Source organism: Oryctolagus cuniculus, chromosome 7, assembly GCF_964237555.1.
Source record: "Oryctolagus cuniculus chromosome 7, mOryCun1.1, whole genome shotgun sequence".
Classification (NCBI taxonomy): Eukaryota; Metazoa; Chordata; class Mammalia; order Lagomorpha; family Leporidae; genus Oryctolagus; species Oryctolagus cuniculus.
The window spans coordinates 94,511,130-94,538,989 of record NC_091438.1 but is presented as its reverse complement, the minus strand read 5'-3'; the positions used below and the strand labels follow the sequence as shown (position 1 = coordinate 94,538,989).

Genomic DNA, 27,860 nt, shown 5'->3' with positions numbered 1-27,860 from the left:
GCAGTAGGGAGAACCCAGCATGTTCCAGGCCCCCTTCTGAGCGAGTTATTCTTGTCACTCCTCTGGGTTACATAGAGTTCCTTGCTGTGTATCTAATTTTATAAGTCAGTAAACTACTGAGATTTATTAGTCCTCTCCATACCATCTTCAAGCCTCCAAACTATGAAGTCACCCTTAATGTTTTTTTCTCTCTCTCATATACCACGTCCAATCTGTCAAGACAGCCTGTTTATTCTTATTCTGTCAATGTATCTAGAATCTAACCAGTTCTCAGTGCCTCTGCTGCCACATTGTACTTTGTGCCTTCGTCTTCTCTGACCTGAGTCACAATAGCCTCCCAATTATTCTTCTTACTATCTTTTCTCTCTTGCCTATTCAAACACCAGCAGATGGATGATCCTTTTAAAATGTATGTCAGCTCATGTGAGACCTGGCTCAAAATGCTTCACCAATTTCCCATTTAATTCCGAGCAAAACCCACAAATTTCTAACAGCTTCCAAGGTCCTAAGTGATTTGACCCCATTTTTCTCTGCTCTTCTCCTACCCCACCCAACAGCTGCCACACTGGCTCCTTACAGAAGCCACAACATGCCAGCAATTCTCTCCTGCCCAGGAGATTTGAACTGGTTGCTTCCTCACCTCAATCTTTGCTCAGGGGCCAGTGCTGTGGCGTAGTAAGTTAAGCCTCCACCTGCGGTGCTGGCATCCCATAATGGATGCCGGTTCCAGTCCTGGCTGCTCTTCTTCCATTCCAGCTCTCTGCTAATGGCCTGGGAAAGCAATGGAAGATGGCCCAAGTTCTTGCACTCCTGCGCCCATGTGGGACACCCGGAAGAAGCTACTGGTTCCTGGCTTTGGATAGGCTCAGCTCCGGCTGCTATGGCCATTTAGGGAGTGAACCAGCAGATGGAAGATCTCTCTCTCTCTCTCTCTCTCTCTGCCTCTCCTTCTCTCTGTGGGTAACTCTGACCTTCAAGCAAAATAAATAAATATTTAAAAAAGAAAAAGATGCTTGCATTCCACCAAAAAAAAAAAAAGAAAAGAAAAAGAAAAATGTTTGCTGAAATGTCACCTCCTCAACAAGGCTCTTTGCTTACCCTCTATCTAAAATTATAACCTCCTTCTGCTCCTCCTTATTCCCCTCATTTTTCCTTTTCCCATGACATTTACCACCTTCTAGCAACTATGTCATATGCTTTTTATGATATCTGTTGTTATTATCTCCTGCTTCTAGATATGTAGCCATGCACGTGTTTTATCTATGTGCTGGCAGTACAGTAGTGCACAATGCCTGGCATACAGTAGGTGCTCATGAAATATATATTGACTGAATGAATTATCTTTGTAATTCTTGTAGATTCATTGCATATTTATAAACTATTATATTTCTAGACATTACAAAGAATTGCTTCAGCTATATTTTCTCAGCACCTAACGATACTTCCATATGGTAAGTCAGGAATCTCTATAAATAGAATTAACTCTTTCAAATCATAATGGTGTGATTTTTAAAGTAGATTGAGCACAGTAACTTTTTGTAAACAGGATGGTAAAATGTCAACCAGTATGAGACAACCCTCTTGACAGATTGTTCTCATCTTTGAGGACTTTCTGACTGAGGGCACAACAGGTGCCATTGGAGGATGCTGTTAATGCTTGCTTTGTTCTCGAACATAAACTGTGATAGACACTAACCACTTCCATATTACAGAGCTGTTTTGGTAACTTACTCCAAGAATTGCATGTAGCTTTGGAGTTGAGGTAATAAAGTCACACACTGAATTTAGGATTTACCTTAATCATTTTAGTCTCATCCTGTTATGCAAAGATGTAAAACAATTCCAGTCTTGAAGCCCTGAAGAAAGCTGTTATATATACAGATAGTACCAAGAAAATGCAAATGTCTTCTGATACACTGAAATAAAGATAATTGAGTTAAACTGTTTTTTAAAAAAAAAGGTTTTTAACACGATTGTTTAAAAAGGAAGTTTCCCTTCTCCTGCTAGAGTACCTTTCTCCACCTTGACAGATTCCTAAGCATTTTACAGATACAGATATAGATACTTCATTTCTGCAGTCATGTGAACCTATTTTAAGCCAGGCATTGTCCAAAGCACTAAGAATATAAAGATTTGTAGGACATGGTTGCTGCTGTGAAATGCTCACATGCATGAAAAAAAAAGAGATGAAGGTATGCCCAAATTATCACCAAAATACAAAGCTTATAACCACGATTTGACTCTAAGAGGAACAATAAATGCACAAAGGGTCATAGATTGCAAATTCATTTTGAGATCTGCTTATTAAATGATAAAATTGCACAGAAGAGAATAGAGGACATGTGTATTAAGGTGACATGGTCTTGGGTGTGAATCCTATACTGCACACATGTGGGAGACCCAGAAGAAGCTCCTGGCTCCAGATCAGCGCAGTTCCAGCCGCTGCGGCCATCTGGGGAGTGAACCAGCAGATGGAAGACCTCTCTCTCTCTCTCTGCCTCTCCTTCTCTCCCTGTGTATAACTCTGACTTTCAAGTAAATAAGTAAATTTTTTTTTGACAGGCAGAGTGGATAGTGAGAGAGAGAGACACAGAGAGAAAGGTCTTCCTTTTGCCATTGGTTCACCCTCCAATGGCCGCCGCGGCTGGCACGCTGCAGCCGGCACACCGCGCTGATCTGATGGCAGGAGGCAGGTACTTCTCCTGGTCTCCCATGCGGGTGCAGGGCCCAAGCACCTGGGCCATCCTCCACTGCACTCCCTGGCCACAGCAGAGAGCTGGCCTGGAAGAGGGGCAACCCGGACAGAATCCGGCGCCCCGACCGGGACTAGAACCCGGTGTGCCAGTGCCGCTAGGTAGAGAATTAGCCTATTGAGCCACGGCGCTGGCCTGTAAATAAATAAATCTTAAAAAAAAAAGCTTTCTGGTAAGTTTTTTTTTTTTATCATATACACATTTATGTGAGTCACACACCTTTGTGTCTCCACCACAACAACACTCCTCTTGAATCTATTTCCATCCCATTATTGAAACATAATATCTATCTGTGCTTAATTACCACAACTCTGTCTCTCCCTATTAAATAATGAATCCATTGAGTCATGTTCTTTGTATTCCTAGCTCCAAACAATGGTCTGAAATGTAGAAGCTTATTTCATAAATGTTTGAATAATGAATGCTTTAACTAATACATAGGCATTCATATAGCATTTTCCAATTCATTGCTCTTTCTTTGCATAGAAATTATGTAACCTAGACATTTTCCTGATCCTTTAAGATGTTTGGTAAGTGCTATCAATCTGTTACCTGTAATCCAACAACTCCTGATGGTCCCTGAGATCCAGATTCTATGTGTTTGGCTGAGCTAGTTGGCCAGTGTAGGGCAAAAAAATAGTACACAGGGGAATCCCTCTTAGAAGAATTGTGATAAACACCTCAGATTTAACAGACTAGTGTATGCATTCCATACTTCCCAGAAAAGTAAAAAGCCCGGAAAGATCTTCCAAAAAGAGTACTTGCAAAAAAGAGGCATAATTATCAGGATGATGCACACAAACATAGGAAGGAATGCCTTAGGTATTTACTACTTTTCTAGACAAGCAAAATATTTTCAAATTCCCACAGATACAAATGGCACAGTGGGTTATCAATTAGTGAGGAAAATAGAACAATTAGGAGAGATAGAGTGTTTTTCCTACTGATGAGAGAAAGTCAGCACTTAAAAATTCAAGAAATCAGAATGCTTTGTTGCCTGTACAACCTCTTGAACCCAACAGCAACTTTCAAACAGAAAAGGACTTGGATCAGTTTGAAAATCTACAAAGACAAATGTGTTGCTGTGTATGTTCTGTTATGTTGCTTGTGTTTTAAATAACACATTTTCCCCCCAAATACACAAACAACATCTGCTTTTTAAAAGAAAGGAAGGAAAGGAAAGATGGAAGTCTCCTTCAAAAACTCTGAAAGATTAAAAGAAAAATTGTGGATCTTTGTAAACTTAAAAGGTGTGACGATGATTACTTTTTTTTTTAACTTTTATTTAATGAATACAAATTTCCAAAGTACAGCTTATGGATTACAATGGCTTCCCCCCGCCATAACTTCCCTCCCACCCGCAACCCTCCCCTTTCCCTCTCCCTCACCCCTTCCATTCACATCAAGATTCATTTTCAATTCTCTTTATATACAGAAGATCAGTTTAGCATATATTAAGTAAAGATTTCAACAGTTTGCACCCACATAGAAACACAAAGTGGAAAATACTGTTTGAGTACTAGTTGTAGCATTAAATCACAATGTACAGCACATTAAGGACAGAGATCCTACATGAGGAGTAAGTGCACAGTGACTCCTGTTGTTGACTTAACAAATTGACACTCTTGTTTATGGCAACAGTAATCACCCTAGGCTCTTGTCATGAGTTGCCAAGGCTATGGAAGCCTCTTGAGTTCACCAACTCTGATAGGACTAAGAGCCAAAGGGAGCACATAAACAAGACTAGTATCTGCAAATACTAGCTGATAGAATAAAAAAGGGAGAGAACGATCCAACATGGGAAGCGAGATGATTACGTTCTAAGGAATAGTGGCATATAGGCAATAAATAGCACAGTACCACAGTTGGATTGATACTATTAGTACAACCTTGAAATTAAGCTCTCTCAGTTATCTTATTCACATAATGAAAACAAAACATATCTAACAGATTGTTTTATGAATTCAATATGATGTATGTGTAAGTAGGTGATACTGTATTCTTTATATAAAGTACTTATCACAATGCCTAACTCAAAACAAATGTTCCACCAGTTTTTACCTTGTATTACGGACACACTTGTCCTTGCATCGTTACTGTCATTCAGACCAGGACCCATGGCTGATCCCATTAGGTCTCTATCTGGGGCAAGAAGTAGCCACAGAAGAAGTATTTCATACTTTGTTGCTAAAATTTTCTATAGATAAACTGACCCCCCTCAGATTACAGATGGCATAAATATTTGTGAGGAGAGGACAAGGATATGATTTTAGGCTCCAGCTGTGTCTGTACGAGATGGGGAGGGCTGCACTGGGTACACAGCACTTTAAGCCTTCCTTCCGTGGATGGGGCAAAAAGTCCCTACTCATAGACTCTTGAATAATAGGGCCGAGCAAGCATGGCCCTTGGCTGAGATTTAGCCTGTGTGTCAGCAATGAAGTCTCTCTAGAGATGACTCAGGGAAATGTTCCCATCAAAAGCCTCCCCCTCAAGGTCATCTGGGCCTCAGGAAGTCCTAGTCATCATCCCAATAGTTATCCCCACTCCCACTTCAGAGAACAGATTTGGATCCTCTGTCCTCTTAGCTTCAAATCAACAGCATTAACTGCTGCATCACCACACTTCACTCTCTGAAATGTTCTTGCTTATGCCCTTTTTGTATTTTTTCTTCTTATCTGCCCTTCGTGGATTACTATCTGATGTTCTTTAGTCCTTTTCGAAAAAGATTTATTTATTTATTTATTTGAAAGGCAGGGTTACAGAGAGAGAGAGAGAGAGAGAGAGAATCAATCAATCTTCAATTTGCTGGTTCACTCTCCAGATGCCTGCATGGACAGGGCTGGGCTAGGCTGAAACCAGGAGCTTCTTCCAGGTCTCCCATGTGGGCAGCAGGAGCCAACGCACCTAGGCCATCTTCCACTGCTTTTCCCAGGCCATAAGGAGGGAGCCAGATTGGAAGTGGAGCAACCAGGACTTGAACAGGTGCCCTTATGGGATACAGGGGATGCAGGCAGCAGCTTTATCCACTATGCCACGATGCCAGCTGCTGTTTAGGCATTCTTATTCACTTACTGTCAGTCTGCACTACTTACACTCTGCAAATCAATGCCTGCCTCATTGACTGTCGTGTCTTAGCACCCAGTTCATCTCCCAAAGTGTGATCAGAAGAGGCGTTTTAATTAATTCTTTTCAAGGGGCCCAGATCAGTATGTGTTCAAACTTAATCAATTTTCAAAAATTGTACCACTAAAAGTTTCAGCTATACTGCAATAAATATAAGGAGGCAACGAGTCTCAGTTCGTTTAAGCCTCTGCACTTGTGACCCACTCTGAATTTATTTGAATGATCTGTGGGAAAAAGTCTTGGTGTGCTAATAGTTAAGGAACATAAGCAGACATGTAGTAATCACCTTGATTTGTAAGAACTTGCAGGAGTGCATCCCTAAATAAACAAAGTGCAAAGGGCTGTGAGCCCCTTGTTTACGCCACCCCTAGAATTCCCTTCCAGGCTATCTTTCCTCTCTTCCAAACCATCAGCTGGGCTTTTAAGTATGTAACCCTCCCCTAGGAGAGCACAATTCCCTTCACCAAAGTAGTTATGCACATCTCACTTCCTCCATCTCTCTCTCCACCCAGGGACTCACCACAAAGCACTGCCTGTCAGCACCTAAGCTTGCTTGAAAACTTGCTACATATCCAGTTGCTATGTTTTTCAGACTACCTATGATGCTGAGTGCAATGCAGTCTTTCTTACCCACTGTCTTTTTACAAGCCAGCTGCCATCACTTGCCCAGACACACTAAAGTGCACTTAGAATCATGTATCTATTCAAAGGCTGGGGCCAGGAAGGGAGAGATGAGTGCTGTGCTTTCAGCTTTCGCAGATTCTTGTCTTTAAAGGATGACCTTGAAAAAAAAAAAAAAAACGAAGCAAGGGGTCTCCAGTCCTATATGCTTGCTCCACTGTACCTGCTCAGAGAGTAAGCCTTAATGCCACAGGCTCAGATATGTTTCAAGCACTGATGCCTAGGGAAGAGTTACTGCTCACAGTACTGCCCCAGCTTGCTCTTAAATAAGGTACAGGAATGCTAGTAGCAGGACTGTCTGTGATGTGGCACAATTCTGCAGGCAGGAACACATTTCTGGGATCGGAAATACCTGGTTTGGCAAAGGCTACCATATGACACATGATTTCACCAGTGTTCACAAAACTCCATTCACTTTACAAAACTCAACTAATTCTTGAGTTTCCTCTCTTGGGTAGAGCTACCCAAGAAAAGCTCTGCGAGGCCAGCGCCGCGGCTCACTAGGCTAATCCTCCGCCTTGCGGCGCCGGCACACCGGGTTCTAGTCCGGGTCGTGGCGCCGGATTCTGTCCGGGTTGCCCCTCTTCCAGGCCAGCTCTCTGCTGTGGCCAGGGAAGGCAGTGGAGGATGGCCCAAGTGCTTGGGCCCTGCACCCCATGGAAGACCAGGATAAGTACCTGGCTCCTGCCATCGGATCAGTAGCGCGCCGGCCCTGGCGGCCATTGGAGGATGAACCAATGGCAAAGGAAGACCTTTCTCTGTCTCTCTCTCTCACTGTCCACTCTGCTGTCAAAAAAAAAAAAAAAAAAAAAAAAAGTGTGAAGACAAACTGAAAAGGGACAGGCACAGGTTGCTTGTAGAAGCTGGCAGTGTTCCTCCTCTCGGCCCCCAGACCCTGGCTACCAATTCCTTCTCTCACACACCCCTTCCACCGTGAGGGCCTTTGCATTGCTCTTAGAGCTCAGATTCTCCACGGCTTGGACCACTTCTCAAACAAGCAAAGGAAAGACAACTTAATGGGGGAAATGAGTCACCTTGGGAACCAAGAGGAGGGTTGGATGCACCTTGACGACGGTGAGCTACAGAGAGACCATCCATTCCCATCCATTACCGCTGTGCCTGAGCAGTCCACCCAAACTCATCCATACCCATCCATACTCACCGTTGGGGCGCGGGGGGGGGGGGTGTCCCCATGGCCTGAAATCCACCGGTGGCGGTGTAGTCCTTGCATCTCATTAACGACGCCTGTCCTCGCCAATATAAGCAGCCTCCAGCGCTCCGCCCGCCACCCTGCATTCTCCCTTCCGCCTTGCCATTCCTCTCCATGGAAATAATTAACAGGTTGACTGCTTACTTACTGATTCTTTTGGTAACCAAGATTTCAGGTTCAGACTAAGGCCTTGTACTGATGATAGCCATAGGGGGGAAGTACTCAAAAGCAGCTAGCAAAACTTTCCGAAGGATGGAGACACTCAAGATCTAAAAATCACCTTGAGGGAGAGGATTCTGCACCACGAATCTCCCTTCCCCAACTCCCTATCGTGGCAGATCCGTAGCAACAAGTGACACATTCTGCACTGGGTTTCCCCTGGCCGGAATCGCCTTCTACGGGATAAAAGGTGTGTGTGCGGTCCACAGAAGCGCAAAGGTCGCAGGTTCCAAGAGACCCCCAGCTCTGCCCTTTGAGCCACCTGGTCCCTGTCCGAGCCGAGCAGCGCCACGCTCCGGGGGCCGTCCGGGCGGATCTGAAGGGCATGAGTGCGAGCCCCCGGCGCGCGCCGGTCCCCACCCCCGCACCCCGAGCCCGTCTGGCCGCGCCCGCCCGCGCAGCCTGACTGGCCGCCGCCGCAGACACGGCACGGAGAGGCGCGGCGCGCGGAGCCAGTGAGGCGGACGGGCGCACTGGGGCCTCGCTGCCGCCGCGCCGTCCTCCCTCCCCCGCTCCCTCCGCCCCTCCCCTGGCGGCCGCGCAGCCTGGAAGCCGGCGAAGGAAGCCGCGGCGCCGCTGCTCGAAGCCCGCAGCTCGGGCGCGGGTACCAGCGCTGAGGCGAGGGCGGCGGGCGCGCGGAGACCGTGGAGAGAGCGGAGCGTACGAGTGTTGGTGTCTGAGAGTCCGGGCTGCATCCGTGACCGAAGCACACCCCCACCATCCCCATCCCCGACCCGGACCCCCGACCCGGCCCCGGCCCCGGCCCCAACCCCAACCCCAACCCGGGTCTCCGCAGCCCCGCCGCCTCCCCGCCTGAGCTCCGAGGCACGCACGGCACAGTCATGAACACCAACGATGCTAAGGAATATCTGGCCCGGAGGGAAATCCCTCAGCTTTTCGAGGTAAGGGCCATGGCCAGCGGAGGGGCGGGAGGGTCGGCGGGTCGGGTCAGTCAGTTGCGCTCCGGCACAGGAGCAAAGGGTTTGCAGGGGTGCGCTCTCCCGCGCGCCCGAGGGTGGTCGCCTTTTGCCCGCGGGCTGCCGGGGACGCTGCAGATGGCCAGGCTCAGGAGCTCCATCTAGCACCCCAAGTTTCAGTCTTCGGACTGTGGAATCAGGCTGCCCCTCATCACACCACTTGGATGTGGATACCTGGGGTGGGCTGCAGACAGCAGCCGGGCCGCGCGCGCCCTGGGGGCGAGGGCCAGGCCAGGTGGGTTCACTGTCGCCCAGCGCTGATCCAGGACTGGAAACCGAAGGGTCCGGAGCCCTCGTCCCTCTCCGTGCCGAAAATGGGGAGCCCTGCAGTGAAGGGGGAAGTGGGGACGAAAGCAGCCCTCCCTGGGGACAGATTGCTTGGAGGAGAGGGATGAAGATGCAAAAAACAAATCCCAAGCCGTCAAGTGCGGCGCTGCCTCGCGGTGCCCGGCACGCAGCGCTGCCCGGCCCGGCCCGTGAACGAACTCCTGAGCACGTTCACCGTCGCCTCGTGAGGGCCGCTTTCGCGTGCGCTCCGCAGCCCACCTGGCGGCAAACGGGTGAGGGAGGAGCGGAGGCGGGCGGGACTCCTGTTGCTGCGTCCCCTGACCGCAGCGCTGTTGTGGTCTGCACCGGCGCCCCGGCGGCTGGGCGCTGCTTGGAGAATGGCAGAGGACCCCCCGAGGCAGGAACCAAAGGAACCCTGATCAGTTGCAGCCCCAGCCTTCCACTTGGGTTGTTTCGCTTCTTTTCGTTCTCTTTTGTTTGAATTTAAAACATCGCAAAATCCCAAGTGTTTTTTCTAGAGGGGGAAAAAAAAAAAAAAGCAAAAGAAAGGATGGGAAGCAAGCCAAGCTTCGTAGGGGGAACCCACTCAGGGCGAACCAGGTCCCCATTTCTGAGAAATGATAACACTGATTTAGTAAACTAGCCATCGTTAATTGTTCTTTTTCCTGTTCGGGGGATCTGTTTTGTTAAAAGGAATGTTAAAATACCACTTGGGAAAATAATTTTCCCCCCATTATCCCCAAACTATCTTTCAAATGGGCTGCCTTGGTTACAGATCTTCCCTCTCACCTCTGCAAGCCAACATTTCCCCGTGAACCACTCACCTAGCTTAGGCCTGCGGTGTGAAGTTCAAATCTAGCACGTGTCTTACTCTTGTGTGCAAATAATCAGGCTGTTTTACATAAGAATAGGTCTTACAAGTGTGTGGGAATCTTAAGAATTTTTTTCCTTCTAAAAAATTTTCAGCAAATAAATATGGAGATGAAGAGCTGACTGTTTTATCACAGAGATTACCACTGAGATCAATTCACTGATACACTTCTAGAAGCATTCTTAGAAACAAATGTCTGAGAGCGCTCTGATTGCAGAATGCTGCTGAATGGTACCTCGTCTTCCTTTGTACATGTGGGTACTGGCTTTCCTCTTGGGTGGAAGGTCACCCCAGAGAATTTTGAGAATTTGCTCAGGAAAATCTATCTTGCATATGCAAGTAAGTGAAGACTTTCCAGTAGCTTTTTCTGCCTGTGAATGGGACATTTTAACATAGGCACAGCCCAAAAAGGGAAGTCAGCCTGGTTGGGTGGAATGCAGTCATCAGCTGTACTTCTGCTCAGTCCTTGACAATGGGAAGATGGAAGGAGACTACTGGGCACCTCCAGAGCCTCTGTCCCTCTGGTGAGATGAATGGGTGCTGGGCACAGTGCAGGAGGGATGCCACACCTGGCAAGTGAAAAGCCAGACAGCAAAACCAAATATTTTAGAATCCTAAACTGAATTTTCTCCATCAATACCACAATGTTCTGGGCAGATGAAGTTTATCAGATGGGTTAAACATTGGACCCAGCTGTGGATATTAGACACCATTGTAGGTCATGTGACAGATTATTGAATCTGCACTGTTGTCAGACAGTAGATACAGCTGACAGAGCTTTTTGGAGTTCCTCCTGAGTGGGACATCAGTTAGGCCAAATGAGATTTTGCATATCCCTGGTAGGTTCATGTTAGAATTACGTTCCCATTCTTAGTTTAAAAGTTCTTTTTTCAAAAAATTTTGTCATAAGTTCTATATCTCTGAGTTTTTATGTCTATCTAACATTATGATGTTATATGCTGGTCTTGGGCCTTAGACCAGAATTAATTTGAATACTATAGAAAACAGATGATTTAAATTCTTGAAGGATTAACTAGGAGATTGAGTAATGATGTCTTCAAATCTTGATAGTGACTGGTTATGAGAAAAAAGGATTTAAACTCATAGTCCCCTTTTAAAACCTGTGTCCTTTGGGGTAAAAGTTTTGTTTATGAAGGCTAGAAAAGTGTATTTTCTAGTCACAGAATGTTTATTGAGTTTGCCGAGCCTTCTCAGGCAATAGTAAGAATAAAATTAAAATACCTCATCTTGACTGATTCTTATTGTAGCTGGCTAATGCACAGGACAGTGAGAATCTGATTATTGCTCTTATCCTATATGATATTTTTGTAAGATGTGCAAAAACGAATATTTGGGTTTTATAATCAGAAACATGGAGTTGGAATCCTGGGTCTTGTAGTTTTGAGTAAGCAATCTTGGACAAGTCTCTAACATCTTAGTCATGATTTCCTAATCTATAAAATGGGGCTAAAAATGCCACACAGGGTTGACTGTGCTTGGAATAAGCTAATGGAAGACACTGCAGTATTTATACATTGCTATAGCTAATAGAGTGTAGGAGGGATGTGGGAAGCTTAACTACAGAGTGTGTGTAGCACAAATCTTGACACACAGTGCATATGGAGGCCCAGGTTTGTTTTTTCCTGACCATTTGCTATTGACCTGTCTGATAGAAATGTGTATTCCAACTCACTCTGCTCAGTATTTTGGAAAATGAATGTACGTAGTAACATTTGCTCACCATTTGAAGCAAATTGCACAAGAATAATTTGAAAATGAAATTCTGCATTCAGGAAAGATGTGTGCCTTTCAAAGGGTGTGCGTTTTGTCCTCATGCATTAATAATGTGTATTGATAATAATAGTACCATATGCTTTTTCCATGAAATACTCTGAAGGAAAATATTTTGTGGCTCAGTCAAGTTCCTGGAAGTCAGTATTTCCAAAATTATAGCCATTAAAGAAACGAGTACATGTGACACATTAGACACCATGAACAGAAAAAGTAATAGCAGAACCCTGTCTTTTTTACACATCTATCATCTCAGTGGGTATTGTGGTAACTGACTACTTTTTAAATAATTTCTTGAGTCTCTGACTTCCCTTGTTCTGTGTGTCACTCAGACTTGAGTTTTGAGTGATTTCTCCCCCAATCAGAAAATAGTTTAATATGTGCCTGCCATATGCCAGGGAAAATGTCATGTGGTTGGGACTGAAGAATAAGTGAGACCGACTCATTGTGGAAGAGTGGATAGTTTAGAAGAGGAAACCAACACATAAACCAATGTTGCAGTAGAAATGACAAGTATGGGAATGCTGAGTCAGGGTCCACAGGCCAACCAAGGTGTTCCTGGAATTCCTGGTAATAATAATAACAACTTAAACTACAAAGAAGATTTACTGGATACTTGACATGTACCACCAAGTGTGTAATATGCACCATACAAATACTAAACTCTGTAAAATTTTTTTAATTTATTTCTATTTTATTTGAAAGACCAAGAGCAGAGAAAGAGAGATCTTCCATCTGCTTCACACCTCAAATGACTACAACAGTCAGAACTGAGCAAGATTGAAACTAGGAGCCTAGAATTCTGTCTGAGTCTCCCATGTGGGTGGCAGGAACCAAACCACTTGAGCCATTCCCTACTGCCCCTCAGGGTCATGCTGATGCCCTGCTCATTAGCAGGAAACTGAAATAGGAAGCAATAGGAAGCGGCGTTGAGACTTCACCCCAGGCCGGCACCGCAGCTCACTAGGCTAATCCTCCACCTGCAGCACCAGCACATTGGGTTCTAGTCCCGGTTAGGGCGCCGGTTCTGTCCCGATTGCTCCTCTTCCAGTCCAGCTCTCTGCTGTGGCCCGGGAGTGCAGTGGAGGATGGCCCAGGTCCTTGGGCCCTGCACCCACACGGGAGACCAGGAGGAAGCACCTGGCTCCTGGCTTCAGATCAGCACAGTGCGCCCCCCATAGCAGCCCTTAGGGGGTGAACCAAGGGTAAAAGGAAGACCTTTCTCCTTTCTCTCTTTCTCTCATTGTCTAACTCGGCCTGTCAAAAAAAAAAAAAAAAAAAAAAAAAAAAAAAGAGGCTTCACCCCAGGTACTCAGATATGGGATGTGGACATCCCAAGCAATGACTTAACCATAGTGCCACACACCAATACCAAAGTTTTTAATTAAAAAAAAAAAAAAAATGAAGTAGGTACTATTGTCCTCATTTTATAGAAGAAGAAATTGAGGCCTGGAGTCTTTAAAGATGGGTAAGAATGAGATAAATAAAAATTAGGGGCATTTTCACACACTATACTTTATCTCACAGATAGGGCTCTTCTATCTTATATTACATAGTTGCCTGAATTGTTTAATAAACAGAATTCTGAGTGAAAAACTGGTAAAGAATTTTAAGAGCTTATCTTAATTTTCTATCACATCATAATTCCAACTTTAATTGCTTGTGAAAACACAAATGCAAAGGACAAAAACAACCTAGAATTCAAAGATGGGACTTATATTGTAGCAAAGGTGGTTTAAAAACATACTTTATTGTATTTCAGAGCCTTTTGAATGGACTGATGTGTTCCAAGCCAGAAGACCCAGTCGAGTACTTGGAAAGTTGTTTACAGAAAGTAAAGGAACTGGGTGGCTGTGACAAGGTGAAATGGGATACATTTGTCAGCCAGGAAAAGAAGATCTTACCTCCGCTAAATGGAGGACAGTCCCGGAGATCCTTTCTACGAAATGGTAATGTATATGTAGAATAATAGACCTTTTTCAAAGTACAGCATTTCTCTTTAAAAAGTGCACGTAGACCATAGGCAGTGATTTCATTTATTGGATTTACAAATGCCCAGGAGAATATAAGTGGCTGGAACACAATTAATCTCTCTTTGCAGCTAATTCTAATCACCTCCCTGACAAACAAAATGACATACCATTGTCCAGCAGTTGACTGAAGTCTTAATGAAATTTTATATTGCTAACTCCATTATTTTGCAAAATGAATTGCATTAACAAACCCTGTATTTTTTAAATTGTAAATAAATTTTTCAAACTTAATAAGTAGGATACGGAGAAAATTGGTAGTTATTACATAGCAGTTCCACACTTTTCATTAGCTGGAAAGAGATTTGGCTTATTAATGTGTTTTCAAATGCAGAGTTAATATTAACACATCTGCATCAATGCACCAGTAAAGTTTATGCCAGTTAATTCAATAAGGATGTATTAAGCAGCTACTGAATATGGGTATTTTATATTGGGCATTTGGGTGCTGTAAAAGAAGTAGAAGTTAATTTGTTTAAATTTTAGAACTAGTTTGGAACTAAGAACTGGAGTTTCTTAGAAAATAATCATGGTGTTTTTTTTTTTGTTTGTTTGTTTGTTTTGTTTGTTTGTTTGTTTTGACAGGCAGAGTGGACAGTGAGAGAGAGAGACAGAGAGTAAGGTCTTCCTTTTTGCTGTTGGTTCACCCTCCAATGGCCGCCGCGGCTGGCGCGCTGCGGCCGGCGCACCGCGCTGATCCAATGGCAGGAGCCAGGTGCTTCTCCCATGGGGTGCAGGACCCAAGCACTTGGGCCATCCTCCACTGCACTCCCTGGCCACAGCAGAGAGCTGGCCTGGAAGAGGGGCAACCGGGACAGAATCTGGCGTCCCGACCGGGACTAGAACCCAATGTGCCGGCGCCGCAAGGCGGAGGATTAGCCTAGTGAGCTGCGGCGCCGGCTAGAATCATGGTATTTTGATTTCTGTCTCTCTCTCTGAAAAAAATATGCTTCTCAAAATTAAAGGTTCACCATGAGTCAGCCTTTCAGCCCCAGTTGAGATTGGGAAGAATAACAGTTGTATGTGCAAAAAAGGAATCACTTCCAATCAGGAGAAACTGAATTATTTTCTAGTGGGCAAGATCATTATATTATCAAAACTTCAACCATTCTCAAAAGTTGTGGCACAAAATGTTTCAGCTATACTGACAATTTAAGGTGGAGATAACTCTATTCGTAATAAATATAAGGAGGAAACAAAGCTCAGTTTGTCACTGTTTACATGCAGTGTGAGGAAAGAATCATAATGTAATTTTTAAGAAACATAAGCAAAGGGGCCTGCGCTGTGGCACAGTGGGTTAAAGCCCTGGCCTAAAGTGCCGGCATCCTATATGGGCACCGGTTCTAGTCCCAGCTGCTCCTCTTCCAGTCCAGCTCTCTGGCCTGGGATAGCAGTAGAAGATGGCCCAAGGACTTGGGCCCCTGCACCCATATGGGAGACCTGGAAGAAGCTCCTGGCTCCTGGCTTTGGATTGGCACAGCTCCAGCCATTGCAGCCATCTGGGGAGTGAACCAGTGGCTGGGAAGACCTCTCTCTCTCTCTCTCTCTCTCTCTCTGCCTCTCCTCTCTCTGTGTAACTCTGGCTTTCAAATAAATAAAATAAATCTTAAAAAAAAAAAAAAAAAAGAAACACAAACAGAGCTGGCGTCGTGATCCAGTGGGTTAAACCACCACCTGCAATACCAGCTTTCCATATCAGAGAGCCGGTTAGAGTCCTGGCTGTTCCACTTCTGATCCAGCTCCCTGCTAGTGTGCCTGGGAAAGCAACAGAAGAGGGTTCAAGTCCCTGGGCCCATGCCACCCACGTGTGAGACAAACATAGAGTTGTTCTAGGCTCCCAGCTTCGGCCACCCCCCCCCCCAGCTGTAGTGGCCCTTTGGGAAGTAAATGAGCAAATGGAAGATCTCTCTCTCTCTCTCTCTCTTTCTCTTTCTCTGTGTAATGTGTGTCTCCCTCTCTCTGTGGCTCTGCTTTTCAAATAAATAAGTAAATAAATCTTAATTTAAAAAAGAAAAAAACACAAGCAGAAGAGGAAAGGCAGAAATAGCATTTCCTCAGAAGCACCTCCCAGAAGGAAGAGTCCTCGGTCCGTGCAGGATTCAGTAAGGGGTGACTAGGATTGAATACTCAGATGTTTCGCCAAAAGAAGATATGACCACCAACCAAATCTTCCAGGGCTTCTGAGATGCAGCTGAGATACCCCATTTCAGAAATTTTCAAATGTTGTAACAGACTAGAAAACATAGATAATTAGAAAACATTTGGTGCAACCATAAGATAATATGATTTGTCCACTGAGTCCTGGGGAGAACTTGATTTTGTTGCTGTGCAAGGTCTCTTACTCCAATCTATCTTCTGTAAATAGATGATAAGGCATCACTCATTACAAAATAAGCTGTGTTGTTAAATTCTGTGGTAAGAGCTAAGACTAAGGCCGGGTTTTCGTGTATTTGATAAATTGAATTTGCTTCTGAGATTTTGATTTGACCCTTAGAACCATTCCAGTCCTAAAGAGATCTTCACTCTTCCCATGCATTCTGCCCAAAGACTGAGGCAGAGAGAGAGAGAGAGAGAGAGAGAGAGAGAGAGGTCTTCCATCCACTGGTTCACTCTCCAAATGGCTGCAATGGCCAGAGCTGGGCCAATCCAAAGCCAGGAACCAGGAGCCTCTTCCAGGTCTCCCATGTGGGTGCAGGGACCTAAGGACTTGGGCTATCCTCTGCTGCTTTCCCAGGCCATAACAGAGAACTGGATTGGAAGTGGAGCAGCCAGGACTTGAACCGGCTCCCAAATGGGATGCTGGCACTGCAGGCAGCAGCTTTACCCGCTACGCCACATTATCCCCCTCCCCCAAGCATTTTCTAACCTGTCATCTGTGGACTATCCTACTCTTTTTGTGAAACTAAATGAATCAATGGCCAATGGCCTCATTTGTTTTGTCAATAGAGTGTGAAAGTTTCTAGGTAATCAACACTTTGAGAGGAAATGTGAGTATTATGCCATCTAAGATATAGTAGTTTCCTTAGCAAAATTCCTTATGGAAGAACAAGTGGGCTCGTGTCTCTGTGCAAGGGCCTTTGGAAGTAGTTAAGGTTTCTCTATGCCTTCTGAAATACTGATTGACAAAGTAAGAAGGGAGGAAGTCATGAAGTTGGTTAAGACCATCTGCCATGGGGCCGGGGCTGTGGTGCAGTGGGTTAATGCCCTGGCCTGAAGCACTGGCATCCCATCTGGGGGCCGGTGCTGTGGCGCAGTGGGTTAAAGCCCCGGCCTGCAGCATCAGCATCCCATATGGGTGCTAGTTCAAGACCCGGCTGCTCCACTTCCAGTCCATCTCTCTGCTGTGGCCTGGGAAAGCAATGGGAGATGGCCCAAGTACTTGGGCCCCTGCACCCATGTGGGAAACCTGGAAGAAGCTCCTGGCTCCTGGCTTCAGATCAGCGCAGCTCTGGCTGTTTTGGCCATCTGGGGAGTGAACCATTGGATGGAAGACCTCTCTCTTTCTGCCTCTCCTCTCTCTGTGTAACTCTGCCTTTCAAATAAATAAATAAATAAATCTTAAAAAAAAAAAAAAAGACCATCTGCCTGATTTGGGCTTGCCAGTGCTGTGTGTGGTCTATTTGAATGTGTCATTTATATTTCTGACTCTGAGTCTTTGTGTTGTTTCCATCAACTGGGACATTCTTTTCAACATTTCTTCTCTTTCAAAGTTCTAGTCTTGCTGCTTTTGCAAGTCCTAATATGTCTGATATTATGGCAAGTATTTGTTGCCAGTATAGACATACATTTAAACCTTCATATTTATATTTTTATTTTTAAAAAATTGTAAAAATTAAAAATACTTAATTTTATTTGAAAGGCAGAGACAGAAATTTTCCATCTGCTGGTCCACTCCCTAAATGCTCACAACAGCCAGGAGCCAGAAACTTGATCCTTGGTCTCTCACATGGGTGGCAAGGACACAAGTACTTGAGACACCACTGCTGCCTCTCAGGGTGCATGTTAGCAGGAAGCTGGAATTCAAAGCACAGTAGCCCAGCCTTGAAACAGGCACTGTGATATGTGATGCAGCTGTCCCAAGTAGTGATTTAGCTTATATACCACATGCCTGCCCCAAAATTTATATATATATATATATATATATATATATATATATTTGACAGGCAGAGTGGACAGTGAGAGAGAGAGACAGAGAGAAAGGTCTTGCTTTGCCATTGGTTCACCCTCCAATGGCCGCCGCAGCAGGCGCCCTGCGGCCAGCGCAGCGCGCTGATCCGATAGCAGGAGCCAGGTGCTTCTCCTGGTCTCCCATGGGGTGCAAGGTCCAAGCACTTGGGCCATCCTCCACTGCACTCCCTGACCACAGCAGAGAGCTGGCCTGGAAGAGGGGCAAGCGGGACAGAATCCGGCGGCCTGACCGGGACTAGAACCTGGTGTGCCGGCGCCACAAGGCGGAGGATTAGCCTAGTGAGCCGCGGCGCCGGCCCTATTTTTCTTTATACATTTATTTATTTATCTGAAGGTCTGAGTTATGGGGGGGGGGGGACCTTCCATCTGCTGTTTTTTCTCCCAGATGGCTGCAATGGCTAGGGCTGGGTCAGGCTGAAGCCAGGAACCAGGGGCTTCTTCCAGGCCTCAAACATCAGTAGCAGGGTCCTAAGCACTTGGACCATTTTTGCTGCTTTTCCCAGGCACATTAGCAGGAAGCAGGATCAGAAGTGGAGCAGCTGGGACTTGAACTGGCATCCATATGGGAGTTCATGAACAGCTACATATAGTTGTGAAAGTTTGGTACTACTCAAGTACCCTTTGCCAAGGCGCGGCAGCCTACCCAGTAAGATGGGAGCATATCTGAGAAGGGTGGTCTGGAACCTAGGATGACAAAACTATGGCACATGGGCCAAGCTCATGTCACTGTTTTTACAGGCATTTTCTTGGAACAAAGGCACATCCCTTTGTTTTCCCAGTGTCTAAAATGGCTTTCTTGCTTCCTTGCTGAGCTGAGCATGAGACTGCTTGGCTCTCAAAGCCCGAATATTGACTCTCTGGCCCTCTAACGAAGTTTGTGTAGAGGGCTTCTGCCGACTGACAAAAATAAATAAATGAATAATTCATTTAATGCTTAAATTTCTTATAGTAATTGCTTAAGTATGAAATGTGGTTTTTGTGCTCTTTTTCCTTTTCAAAGTTATCTTATTCTTTTGCAGTAATGCCTGAAAATTCAAACTTTCCATATCGGCGTTATGACCGGCTTCCTCCAATTCATCAATTCTCCATAGAAAGTGACACGGATCTGTCTGAGACTGCAGAGTTGATTGAGGAGTATGAGGTTTTCGATCCTACTAGACCTCGACCAAAAATTATTCTTGTCATAGGTATGATGACAGAAGCAAAATTCCCATCCTATTTACAGTTCAAAAATGATGTCTGTGATGTATTATATTTGCCAGTGCTTGTTTGGATCATGACAGACAACAGAAACAAAATCACAAGGAATAGAAAATGGAAACAATTTTAGGATAGTCTTCAATAAAGCAATTTTTTTAAAATTATTAAAGTGGGTGCCTTTTAGATTTTTATAGACACCCACTAAAATGTCACAGAAATTATTAATCATGAATTCAAAGTGATTTCTTCAACAGTTATTGTCTTATGGTTTTATTTACTTAATAACCTATAGCATAACTTTAACAAAAATACCTTTACCATAGTGAGTCCATTAAATGTTTTCTGAATTTTTCCCCTTTAACTCAACAAATTGAATTTTATTCACTATTAACTTTAGAAGAAAAAATAAATAATAATATATCAATAAAGATTCATATAAATAAATCTTCCTTATAGAGAACTGGCACTAACATTCAAATCTAAGTTTTAATGATACTAGACAAACAAATCTAATAGAATAGTGTGTGATAGAGCACATAATATCTGAGTATTAACCAAAATAACAGTAATCGTTCATTCCTAAAATTGGCACTGTGAATCTTGTTGAATATGAAAATTTCAGCCCAATGCCATCTCCTAAGGAATAGATACTGAAAATGTCTTAAATAGTTCAGCAAAATTGCATTTTTGACATGCTGGCAAGTTCTTTCCCAAAATTTGTAAAACTTACAAAGAGACCACAGTCATGAAGCAAGATGTAGTCAGTTTTCACAGCATGCCCGCAGGCAAAAGCCTGGCATGAGGTGTCCAAAGCTGTGCTGTCCAGTAGTGGCTGACTGAGTCCTGTACAGAATCCTCATGCAGGGAAGCTGTGGCCTGGGGGACAGGACCATGATGGCAGCTGGGAAAAAGCATGCAAAGAGACACACAGCACTGTCACCAGAATTGCATCTCACCAGCCTAGAAGAGGTGATGTTGGTACATTTCAGTGAAGTGAAAATGACATTAGAAATGTAGTTAGCCCTAAAGTATTGAAATTATTACAGAAAGAGAGTTTAGAAATCAGCTTTCAAGAAGTCAGAATATTCTTAGGGCTCTGGTTTTTTTATGATGCCATAAATCTCTGTTCTTGAAAATGGAAAGGCGTTTTTGTTTTTAATTAAAAATTAGGGAATTAAAAATTGGGAATGTTTGCCTAGACAACAAGGAAATACTTTATTAACAGATGGAGCTCTAGGTGAAGAATAATTGAGAATTTTTTTATCATTTTATGGTTTATGTGTAGATCAGTTTTGTTTTTCCTGTTACTATTAGTGAAATATTGGTGATTGTTAACAGGAAGAATAAACTGAAGACTGATTGTGCATGAAGATCATGTAATACCAAATTGCTCTTATGTAAAACATTTAGGCCTTTTTTTCTGCATTGTGAGTCTTGTATGAGAATGATTCAAACATTTCAATACGTTAATATCTTAGAAGGAGATACAAATGCTTACATCTCCTCTAGGTCAAGCTCTTTTAATTAAACAAAAATTATTATTCCTTTTTATTTGTTTGAAAGGCAGAGATAGAGATAGAAAGACAGATAGATGGCTACTCAGAAAGCTCCATCTGCTGGCTCACATCCAGGATGCCCACAACAGCCAGTGGTGGGCCAGGCTGAAGCCAGGAGCCTGGATTCAATTCAGATCTCCTATGCTGGTGAGAGGGACTTGAACTGTCATCTGCTGCCTCCCAGGGTGCCCATTAACAGGAAACTGAAATTAGGAGTGGAACTGGGACCTGAACTCAGGCACTCTGATATGGGAGGCCAGTGTCCCAAGTAGCATCTCAAACCCTGGGCCAAATTCCTGGCCCCCCAAGCTCTTTTATACTCAGTGAAATCAACTTGCTTTAAGAATATGATTCTCATCATAGACTTACGTGCTGAACTGTAGCATTTTATGTTGTAAAAGAATGATTGAGAACCAATGAGGTTATATAATTTTTAGAGAGTTGAGGTAAAGGAAGAAAGGAAAAGGCAAACCATTAGTTTTCCTGGGAGATGGGGACAATTTTATGACTTCTGAAGAATTATAAAATAATTGTCTCGGAATCTTACAAATTTTTATTAGTTCCAACCTGGAAAAGGTATGGGAGAGGTATAGATGCCCAATGATATTACTTCTAAATAAACAAAATATCCCTTTTGTTACTACAGTGTTTTTAAAAGCTTCCCGTTAATATGCCTGTGAAGGTAGCAGATGATGGTCTAAATTCTGTGGCCCAGATACCATCCATCTGGGAGACCAGGGTCTAGTTTCTGGTTCATAGCTTTGGTCTGGCCCAAACCTGGCTGTTGTGGCCATTTGGGGAGTGAACTAGCAGTTGAAGATCTCTCTCTCTCTCTCTCTCTCTCTCTCCATCTCTCTCTTCCTCTCTGTCTCCTCCCACCACAACCCATTACTCTGCCTTTCAAATAAATAAAGAAATTATTTTAAATTTTAAAGATGTTGATTTATAGAAGTAGTTCATATTGTTAAGTCTGATAGGGTAGAGTTAGAGTCTCTTAGAAATCTGAGAATGGTAAAAAATGTAAACAAATTCCTGAGCTAACTTTGATAAAGCAATATAAAGGTGAAAGCTGGAGTTATTAGGTGCATTATTTGGGATTGGAACTAAGAAATGGTTTTCTTTGTATCAGTTGATCTTAGAATTCCACTGACTGAATCTGCCCACTTGGAACTATTTCTTACAAAAAAAAAGCTTTTTCTTTTATTTTTATCTGAAAGAATAAAATGTTATTGAATAATTAGATATAAAATGACTTCAACACACAAAAGACTTGTAGTAGAGAAAACATCAACTCATTTTTCTGTCAGTTTTTATTTTCAGTATTGTCTATTAAATCATAATTATGTTTCAATGAATATTACCAAAACATTTCATAACTTACTAAGCATTGACTTTTTCTTTTAAGAAAATGTATTTATCTATTTGAAAGGCAGAGTGATAGAGAGATGAGAGAGACAGAGAGAGAGAGAGAGAGATCTTCCATTTGCTGGTTTATTCCCCAAATGGTAGCATCAGTCAGTGCTGGGCCAGGACAAAGCCAGGATCCTGAAACTCCATTTGGGTCTTCCACAAGTATTTGGGGGCCATACTCCGCTGCTTTTCCAGGCTCATTCTCAGGGAATAGAATGGAAGCATAGCGGCTTAGAATTGAACTGGCACTCCAATATGGAATGCCAGTGTTGCAGGTTGCAGCTTAACTTGCTGTACCACAACACAGACCCCAAGCATCAACTTTTAAAAATACATTTCTGGGGCCAGCACTGTGGCGTAGCAAGTAAAGCTGCCATTTGAAGTGCTGTCATCCCATATGGGCGCCAGTTCGAGACCCGGCTGCTCTACTTCAAGTCCAGCTCTGCTATGGCCTGGAAAAGCAGTAGAAGATGGCCCAAGTGCTTAGGCTCCTGCACACATGTGGGAGACCCAGAGGAGGCTCCTGGCTCCTGGCTTTAGATTGGCACAGCTCCAGTTGCAGCCAGTTGGGGGGGTGGGGGAGTAAACCAGCTGATGGAAGCCTCCTTCTCTGGCCTGCATCTGCCTCTGCCTCTCTGTAACTCTACCTTTCAAATAAGTAGATAAAACTTAAAAAAAAAAGACATTGCCTATGCTGAATAGTTTATGCTTAAGTCCTTGAAAATATTTCATTTTTATAATTACCATTAAATAACTATAGACTGGATTGATGGTTATGCATTTTGTTTGAAAATTTATTCCAAATCTATATTCTAATTAGTCTAAGTTGCTCAGAAATTTATTTTGACTAAAAATTAATCTAACATGTTTAGAAATAAAATCTGGGTTGTAATTATTTTGACTTCGTTTTCAAAAACAAATGGTAATTACTGATGATTAGTATTGAGTAAACGTTGCAAAAAGTCATTTCATACAAACACATCACAAAATCAAAGTTATTAGTTCTATGAAACCTTTCTTCCTTAAGTATCAATTCCACTCACTGTGTTTTTTATATAAAATTTTGAATCTGAAGGCAAAAAGGCAAGAACACACATGAGCAAACAAATTTCAGAAAAAGATTTGAATAAGCTCTGCCAATATTGATGGGCCTTTGGTTTAAAAATCGTTGTTCCATTTCACCAAATTGCACATTAACTCTTTTGTCTGTGGGCATGGACCACATTTCTGTTATTTTGATCATTGTCTTTGGTATCCCATAGATTTTTCTTTGATTCCAAAGGAGAAATAACTAGATTTTTACACAGAAAGATGGGATGTCTTTCAACTGCATTGTTCAAAAAAAAAAAAAAAAGCTTTTTTAATTAAAAAGTTACCTATTATAACAGGTAGAGGGGGAAATGTCTCTGATCTGACAGGGTTGGTCAAGACAGTCCTACCCTTTCCTTTCCCTGGAGGGCATCTGCTTGCTCTGCATGCAGAGGGCACTGAGAATGTTATCCCTGAAACAGTACCTGCCTGCTGTGAGTGATCCAGAGCAGGGATATCAAGGGGCGTCCCTTCGTGTATTGGAAGGTCACAGTTTTCCTGTTTTAAATAACAGGTGGTCCTGGAAGTGGAAAAGGTACTCAGAGTTTGAAAATTGCAGAACGTTATGGATTCCAATACATTTCAGTGGGAGAATTGCTAAGAAAGAAAATCCACAGTACCAGCAGCAACAGGAAGTGGAGTCTGATTGCCAAGATCATTACAAATGGAGAACTGGCACCTCAGGTACTGCTGTATAATCTGCTTCAAGTCCGCAGTAATTTGTATGCGGATTGTGAGCATTGAAGTTTCACTGTGGCTTTTCACCCTTTCTCTTTATAAAAGGAAACAACAATTACAGAGATAAAACAGAAACTGATGCAGATACCTGATGAAGAAGGCATTGTCATTGATGGATTCCCAAGAGATGTTGCCCAGGCGCTGTCTTTTGAGGACCAAGTAAGATTGTCTCCTTTTATTTTAAATGGCCTGCTTTTTGCTTTAAATTTTGAGAGTAAAAAAAAAGATTTCCTGGAAGACTTGCTGTTTTTTTTTGTTTTGTTTTTTGTTTTTTTAATGAATTCTGATCTGAGCACAGCAAATTCGTCAGTATGGGTTGGCAGAAGGTCATTTCCTTGGCAAGTGCTTAAAAATTGAAGACAGTCTCTGCCAAGAGGAAAGATAAAAACCAATAACAGAATTCACTATTTTCATTTTAAAAATGCAAACCTGTTTAATCTGTATTTCAAATAACTTTTCCTAAAATTTTAAAAATCTTTAATTACTGAGAGCAAGCTGTATTCAGCACTGTCTAGAGATGTAAAACACCACTAAGCACACACTCTTACCAACTGGGGAACTCGTGGCTGCCAAATTTTACTCAAGTCTAAGTAGACTCTGCATGCACAACACGCACTACATTTGATTTGAAGGGAAATACATCAATTAGGATACCTTGTGTGTGTTTAAAATTTTAAAAGCTCAAATGGCTCATCTTTATTTAAAATTTTTAATGATAAAAATAATGTGTGATCTGACAAATGTCAAGCCCCACTGTGAAAAATGACAGGCCGTGACACTCTCCTTTTATCTGCTGTTCCTCCTTTCCTGAGTTAACACAAATTGTGCTCAAGTTGTTATATGCTATTTCATGCCTTTTCCATGCCTTCACACATACATACACAGGGATGCATTCACAAGTGCACACACTCTTGTATAAATACATTTTAACTTTCTATATCTGTTTCCAAACTGCACTCCAAAAACACCTTTCCAAGTCACTCTCCCATCTCTGTTGAATGAGAGTGGCTGTTGCTCCACTCTCCAGCCAGAATCATTCATATTTAAAGCTTGTGTTGACCTGTTAAGTAAGAAATGACGTTTCAATTTTTAAAATTTCTGTTTCTTGGGGTTTTATTAAGTGCCTTTTCATAAACTTATTGATCATTGTATTTCTTCCTTATGTGAAATACTTTCTCCCCTTTACCCATTTTTTCTGCAGTCTTGCTTATCTTTATCTTATTTATTTAAAGAAGCTGGTAACATATTACAGATATGATATCAGACAGGTTAAACAATGTAAGTTGATGACTCACATAAAAGCAGCTCAGAATTAGGCAGTTTCAAGGCCACAAAGTAGCTGCACATAGCATCTTTTTGAATCTTTCAATTAAACTTTGGGAACACCTATGACACTGGAATGGTTGTCTCCCCTCCTCTGGCTTCCCCCTCTCACTGTAAGTCTGGTGTTCAGTCTGTGTCAGGGTTTGGTTCTGTTTGTTCTGGCCTTGAAAAGAGAGAAACAGGAAAAGTCTGGCCCATGTTCCTTTGCTGCTGTTGCTGTTACATGATGTTGCTATTGACATGCACACTATGGCAGCTGGTCTTTGGGATTGGTGGCTGTGAGCCAGGCGGGCAGGCATACCCAAACCTTGCTCACCTCCCAGCTGGAAGGCACTGCCCTTGGTAGGCATAAACAGCGGAGCTCCCTGCTCCCTTCTCTGTTGCCATTTAGACATGCCATGTTGAATGTGTCTCCTTTTCCACAAGTAATGACTCAGGCATGCCCTCAGCTTTGTGGTCACTTAAAAAACATTAACAGGCGGTCTTGTTTTCACCTAATAAAAGTCCAGCCAAACTTTACTTTCTCATTACATTTAAGCTATCTCAGCTGAGGCCTGGTTCAGGCATATAAACTTAAAGTAGTGTCTTGGAGCTGTGAAATTCTTCCTGTGTGACTTGTAGATGGGTGAGAGGGGGAATGGTAGAGGGGGCTGGAGGGAGAGTTTCCTCCCACAGAAAGAAGGGGCAGGAAATACATAGATCTGCAGCAACTCTCTCTAGGTACTGGGACAATTTGCATCTTACATATCCTGAACGTGGGCTGCTGTGCCAAGGGGCCCAGTACTGTTTGGGAATGCCACGGAGCAAATTCTATAGGATGGTCTGCTGTCTTTCTGTGGAATGTGTAGTCACTTGCATGTATTGTTCTAAGACTGAAAGAAATCCAAGTGAGCATCTGCTTAGGTCATCTGCATAGCTTCCAGGAGCTTCCTGGCCATGTGGGCAGTTCAGTGGTGTCTGAGGATGGCACTGCCATTTCTGACCCTGTAGGAGGTCCAGGGGCTGAGCAGGAGTGCTTGTGTTGAGTCTGGTAGACCACCCTGGTCAGTCCATGTCTTGTGTTGGACGAAGCTTCCGCTATCACTTGTGGCACCAAAATGTGTGAGGAGTTTCCATAGTGATTCTCCAACACCAACGGAGTGTCCAGGAATTCAGCTGCACTTGCAGGCTGACTAGCCAGAGGTAGTGCAGATTCCACAGCCTTAAGGACTCAGTCCCCATTTCAGGCAGCAGGGGCAAGTCCCAGCAACACCCGTACTTCTGATTGACCAAAAATTTAGGGGTTCCCCGGGTGCCCTCCACAGGCTGCATAATTCACTAAAATGACACCGAACTCAGAAGAACACCTTGCCCACCTTTCCTGGTTTACAATAAAGAATATGAATCAGAAAGGTGAGAGTATATACCCTCTCAGGGCAAGCCACTCCCCCACCCCAGCATTTTGAGATGCTCATCAACCCTAGAGCTCCATGAACCTCTTTTGGTCAAGAGTTTTATAACCCAACCTCCTCCCTCTTTCCCCTCCCTGGAGGTCAAAGACTGAAGTGCAAGTCCCTGCCCTCTAATCCATGGGTGTTTGGTCTGGCTGGTAACCAGCCCCATCTGAGGCTAAGTAGGGCCGATTCCCTAGTCACCTAATTAGTACAGACCCAGGTGGAATCAGCAGGAGCTTGTCATGAATAACTAGCTGTCACTCCGGAGAATCCAATATTTTGGGAGCTCTGTGCCAAGAACCAAGGACAAAGACTAAATGTATGTTTTTTTATTATACAGCAGCTCCTCAAGGTTTTTCTCTGACTCAGCTTCTCCTAGTGCAAAATGTGGGCACATGCACCCAGGCAGGCATTTTTCCTAACTTCCTTCCAGGTCCAAAGTATGAGGACAGGGAGATTTGTGACATCAGTGACATACAGGCTATGATAAGACCATTGTAACAAGAAGACCTAACAAAGTGGTTTACACAGTAGAGAAGTGCATAACTGGTCTAGATTGGCCGTGGTCTTCCAAGTTGCTCTGCCGTTTGTAGGACGCTGTTGTCATCTGTGTGGTCAAGGCAGGGCTGCCATCACATATGGGCTGCAACTGGCACGTGAGGGAAAGAGAACACGAAGGTCTGAAGTTCCAGATCTGAAAATGACATCCATCACTTCTGCTTGCTTGGCATTTGCTCATGATGCAGTCATGAGGGGGACTGGGAAACAGGAGGGTGCTTTTAAAATTTTGTTGGTAGTCCAGCTCTCTGCTGTGGCCCGGGAGTGCAGTAGAGGATGGCCTAAGTCCTTGGGCCCTGTACCCGCATGGGAGACCAGGAGAAGCACCTGGCTCCTGGCTTTGGATCGGCACTGCGCGCAGGCCATAGCGGCCACTGGGGGGTGAACCAACGGAAAAGGAAGACCTTTCTCTCTCTCTTTCT

At 43.6% G+C, this 27,860-nt stretch overlaps 1 protein-coding gene across 2 annotated transcripts in view; it reads left to right on the top strand.

Moving 5' to 3' along the window:
• The first annotated feature begins 8,500 nt into the window (after positions 1 to 8,500).
• AK5 (adenylate kinase 5) overlaps positions 8,501 to 27,860 on the top strand; it is a 279,780-nt gene continuing 260,420 nt past the window's right edge. Inside the window, exons 1-5 of one of the 2 annotated variants that reach the window (XM_070078235.1) lie at positions 8,501 to 8,888; positions 13,676 to 13,862; positions 19,151 to 19,318; positions 23,901 to 24,070; positions 24,170 to 24,283. In XM_070078235.1, the coding sequence (XP_069934336.1) occupies positions 8,829 to 8,888; positions 13,676 to 13,862; positions 19,151 to 19,318; positions 23,901 to 24,070; positions 24,170 to 24,283 (699 nt within the window). In that variant the 5' untranslated portion in view covers positions 8,501 to 8,828. The remainder of the gene's footprint in view (positions 8,889 to 13,675; positions 13,863 to 19,150; positions 19,319 to 23,900; positions 24,071 to 24,169; positions 24,284 to 27,860) is intronic. The other variant, XM_070078236.1, reaches the window with a different exon arrangement.